This window comes from Penaeus chinensis, unplaced genomic scaffold, assembly GCF_019202785.1.
Source record: "Penaeus chinensis breed Huanghai No. 1 unplaced genomic scaffold, ASM1920278v2 CTG_6063, whole genome shotgun sequence".
NCBI lineage: Eukaryota > Metazoa > Arthropoda > Malacostraca > Decapoda > Penaeidae > Penaeus > Penaeus chinensis.
Window position 1 is genome coordinate 8,480 of NW_025918435.1, and position 4,584 is coordinate 13,063.

Sequence of the window (4,584 nt, forward strand, 5' to 3'; positions counted from 1 at the left end):
ACAAATACAAAGGTAATGTTCAATTTCAATGACGTTTCTCGGCCTCACTCACTCAAGGAAAAGCATAAAGCATAAATCATAAAATTATGAAACAGAGTCAAATCGTTACTTCCCGTACAACAGCATACCAACATGTTACACCTGTTTCTTTCTTTCTTTCTTTCTTTGCTTCTGCGTCATGTTGGTTATCAGTCTAATAATAACTAAAGCTTAATGTAACCATACACATTTCTTCATCATCATCATTTACAATACCACCAATAATAACATATCATATCTTACAAGCTTAATAATAATAGTAATGATAACAATACCAGTAGAGATGCAAGAAAAATCAATATTTGTAATCGCAATACTGGGGACTCATGTTGATTTACTAATAGTAGTAGTAGTAGTAGTAGTAGTAGTAGTAGTAGTAGTAGTAGTAGTAGTAGTAGTAGTGCAAGAAGTACTAGTAGTGCAAGTAGCAGCAGTAGTAGTAGTAGTAGTAGTAGTAGTAGTAGTACATGTAGTAGATAAAGCAAGATAGATAGATGGGTATCAAATTGTATCCTCTTTATGAGTATTTGTAGGACCTAAAATAGGTCCAAGGTTTTTGGTTTGGTGGGGGTTGTTGGTTTTGACGGTAGATGTTGTCTGTCAAGACACTTAACCTCCGAAACCGTACAGGGTACGTCCCTGGCGCTTGAGAGCGTAGACGACGTCCATGGCGGTGACGGTCTTCCTCTTGGCGTGCTCGGTGTAGGTGACGGCGTCACGGATCACGTTCTCGAGGAACACCTTGAGGACACCACGGGTTTCTTCGTAGATGAGACCAGAGATACGCTTGACACCTCCACGGCGAGCAAGACGACGGATGGCAGGCTTGGTGATACCCTGGATGTTATCACGCAACACCTTGCGATGACGCTTGGCGCCACCCTTTCCGAGCCCCTTTCCGCCCTTGCCTCGTCCGGTCATGATGATAGTGGTATTCTTGCTGGGAGTTAGCCAGATGAATTTTCGGAACAACAACAACAAAGTTAAAAGAAAAGACCCGTTACCGGGGGGGAAAGAAGGCGGGAGAGGGGAAGGATAAAGGGGGGGATCGAAAAGATGATTTAGTAAGAGAAAAAAGAGTCGGGGCTTAACCCAACATGCGGGGTAAAAGTTGGGGGGCATAGCTGACCGGGAGGCAGAAAGGAGGATAAAGGCTGGAGAGGGAGGCCCCGCGCCATCTGTGCGCGCGTGGCCCTGACATGGCGGGATTCGCCTGGCATGAGCGAACTCATGGGTCGGCGAGTCCACATGCCCGGGCTGCGGCGCGCACTCGGCTAACGGGAGGTTGGGAGCGGAGAGGGCGGCCTGCCAGGCGCCATCGGGGCCCCACCGTGCACGGACTTCTCGCCCATGGCAACGGTGGCGCCCTCGGCTAACCGGGAGACTGCGAGGGTGAAATACGAGTGAGATCGCTAATCAGAGGCTATCTCCCACGCCCGCGTCGAGCAGAGATTTCTCTCTTTCGGCGGCAGGACTTCCAGGGAGACGTGCTCTGGCGATCTCACCACGCCTGGATTAGCAACACTGGCCATGACATCTCCTCCCCCACTCGCGCGTTGCCACTCCTTACGGCAAAGGAGCCGCGGTCATGGCAGGGTGCAGGCGGCAGATGTCACGTGTCGGAAATCCGAAACCAGTGAGATTGAGGTAAGGATTAGGATGAGGGACGCTTACGCTATGGAAGGATGATGAGATGGGGCGTGGGCGAGGTTGAGGTTACGCACGGAAGAGAGAGAGAGGGTGGGGGAAGGGAGTTAAAAACGGGATAGGGCTCTCTTAAGAGGGGTTATTTTAATTAGGAGATTAAAAGGGGGAGTTTTGGAGAAAACATCCACCATAAAAAGTACTTATAAACTAGGGGAATTAAAACATGAATGGTAAAAAAACTAAAAAACGTAAAAAACTTAATAAAATGTAACACAAGAACACAAGTAAAATTGAAAGCTTAAAAAAGGATAGGCAGCAAATTTACGCTGCTCGACATCCGCGCTCGCGAGACCCGGCAACAATCGCGCCGGAGCGTGATTGGCCGAGCTGTGGGGAGCGCGGGTGCCGAGTTTATAGTAAAAAGCGCCGAAGCTTTTTTAACTTAAGTTTTATAAAAGTATAAGAATTAAAAATACGAACGAAACAAGGGAGGAGGATGGGTGAAAGACGTGAAGGAAGTATGAGAAGCACACAAAGGAAAAGATGATGCTGCCAAGCCAGGAACTGGCCCCTGTTCATCGCCTCGGTCTGGCGAGAAGACATCGCGGCCAGGGCCGCCCTTCTTCTCCTGAAGAAGGCATGGTCTACCCAGACGGGCAACCAAAACGCGAGGTTTGTAGTTGTTGTTTACATAGCCTCCTGCGCCAGGGAGAGGCACAGAAGCATTTCTCGTGATCGTGAGGTGATCGTGGGGACGACACAACTCGTCCCCAGCCCATAGTACAGATCCATGTGGGTGCTTTATTCTGATTGATCTGTAGCTTGTGTGCATTTGTATGTAATGTGGGTCTGAGTGCGTGTGTGTGTGAGAGGAGGGTGTGTAAGGGCTTTGAACAGGTGCAGTTTGGCGTGGGAGGCAGCTCATCTAATTGTCAGCACGCCATTTAAAGTAGGTCAAGCTGACGCTGACCCACTTTTCGTGGCGTTTGCTGCTCCCGGAACCGAGGCCGCGGACGAGTCCGAGCCCCGTCCCCCTCGAGGTCCGGGAGGGACTCCTGAGAGAGGGAGACGTGGAATTCTCGGGAATCGGCGGACCAATTCCCGATGTTTCCTAGTCCCCCGAGGTTCCCCCCAACGGGGAGAACAGCTAGCGAGGTAGCCCCCGCTTCGACCTCAGGGAGGTCGATTTGGAGGCTATCCTCGCTATCGGAGTCCCCCAGAATGGTGTTGTCATGGTGACCACGAGGGGGTGCGGTGGTCGCCGGGGGCAGTGGGTCTTTCTTGTCTTTCTTCTTGTGCGTGTTTAGTGGTGATGGTAGTTTGCGTTTGTGTTCGTTTGTGTTTTTTGTAGTATTTGGTTGTGAGCTTAGTTTTGGTTGGCGTTGTGGTTGTGGTTGTGGGAGTAGGTGTGTGCGGGAGGTAGAGGGCTGTGGTTGTGTGGTGGTCGCCGGTCTATCCTCGGTGTTTGTATTTGTTTGTGTGTGATATTCAGCTATGTATAGGTCTTCATCTTCAAAGATTTCCCTGGGAATCACAATGTTAGGGAGGTTGTTTCTTTGTAGGAGTACAGGGACAATGTCTGCGAATCTTTGTGCTTTGTATTTGGCAGCTATCAAAGCTACGTGTAGTATAGTTTGTATTTTAGTGTTAATGTCAGGTGTGAGAGTGTTGGTTTGGGGGAACTGAGGTGGGGGAGGCATTGTGGTTCTCGGGGGAATCGTGGGAGGTCTTGTGGTGATGGGTGTAGATGTCTGTAGGGGTTGTTGAACTGTTGAGGCGTATGTTGGGTTGGTGTTTTGTTTAAGTGCTTGTCTTTTCGTCTTCAGTATCTCTTTCCGTGTAGGGCAAGACCCGCTGACGGCGGCGTGCTGCCCCTCACAGTTGCAACATTTGGTGGGCTTGTTGCAAGTGGCGAAGAAGTGCCCAACTTCGCCACAACGACTGCACCTTTGTTCGTGTGTACATGTGTGTTTTTTGTGATTGTATCTGTAGCACTTCAGGCATTGATCAATCTGAATGAAGCACTCAGGTTCTATGTTATAGGTGGGGACGGATGTGTTAAACATCACGATCCCACGAGAAATGAGTTTCTGTGCCTCTTCAGGCGATGAGCATCGGATCTTGACGATCCGAGATTCAGGAGGTTTGTAAATGTCAACTACAGTGACATCGTTTTTGGCTGTAATTTCCGCCTGAATGGCCTCACACGATCGTGGCGGGATTGTTTTGTCGATCTTTTTTGCCACGACCGTGCATTTTGCCTTGGTTTCAGGGGAAGGAGTGGGTTTAAAGCCCTTAGCAGCGAGTTTTCTTTGGCCAGATGAGGAGAGGAAGGGGGTCATTTGTTCTGGTTTGGCTACAACAACTTTAAAACCGTTGTGAACTTTAAAGCAGTGCGTGACGGCAACCTCTGTGATTTCAAAGATTTTCTGGAGAGCCACCTCACAGGAGATGGGCTCCCCAGAGTATGTTAATTTGATCATGTGACCCATGATCGCATAGCGTAAGGGTGATGGTGATGGGAAATTGGGGGAAGGCTAGCAAAGCTAATATGACAGGAACGTGGAACGGCGGAAAGTGGTTTCAAAAAAGGGAGGCACACTGAGCAATTAACAGTCTTTGTGTGTTAGGGCCGGTCGGGGTTGAACCCTGCCGAACGGGCGTGAACCCTTATATGTTCGGCCGGCACCTCGCAGTAAAACTGTCAATTGCCACAGTGCTTCGTGTTTTAATTGTAAGCACTCTGACCTACAATTAAAACACTAGCTCCAACGTGAGGTAAGCGTGATAACACCCAAAGTTATACACACAAGGCCAAGGTCGTCTTTGCGTGGGGTGTCAAATGATCTCTCTAAGAGGAAACCCACACAAAAACCTTGGGACCTAGTGGTCCTGAGA

General features: G+C 49.3%; 1 protein-coding gene across 1 annotated transcript; it reads right to left on the reverse strand.

Annotated features, from left to right (window-relative positions):
* Positions 1–548: 548 nt before the first annotated feature.
* LOC125024825 (histone H4) lies at positions 549–979 on the reverse strand. The gene has a single exon (XM_047612590.1). The coding sequence runs from the start codon at positions 958–960 to the stop codon at positions 649–651; it is 312 nt and encodes a 103-aa protein (XP_047468546.1). The 5' UTR covers positions 961–979; the 3' UTR covers positions 549–648.
* Between the last annotated feature and the right edge of the window lie 3,605 nt (positions 980–4,584).

Excerpts from the sequence above, each read along its gene's own strand:
- LOC125024825 (XM_047612590.1), bottom strand. The coding sequence starts at position 960 with ATGACCGGACGAGGCAAGGGCGGAAAGGGGCTCGGAAAGGGTGGCGCC.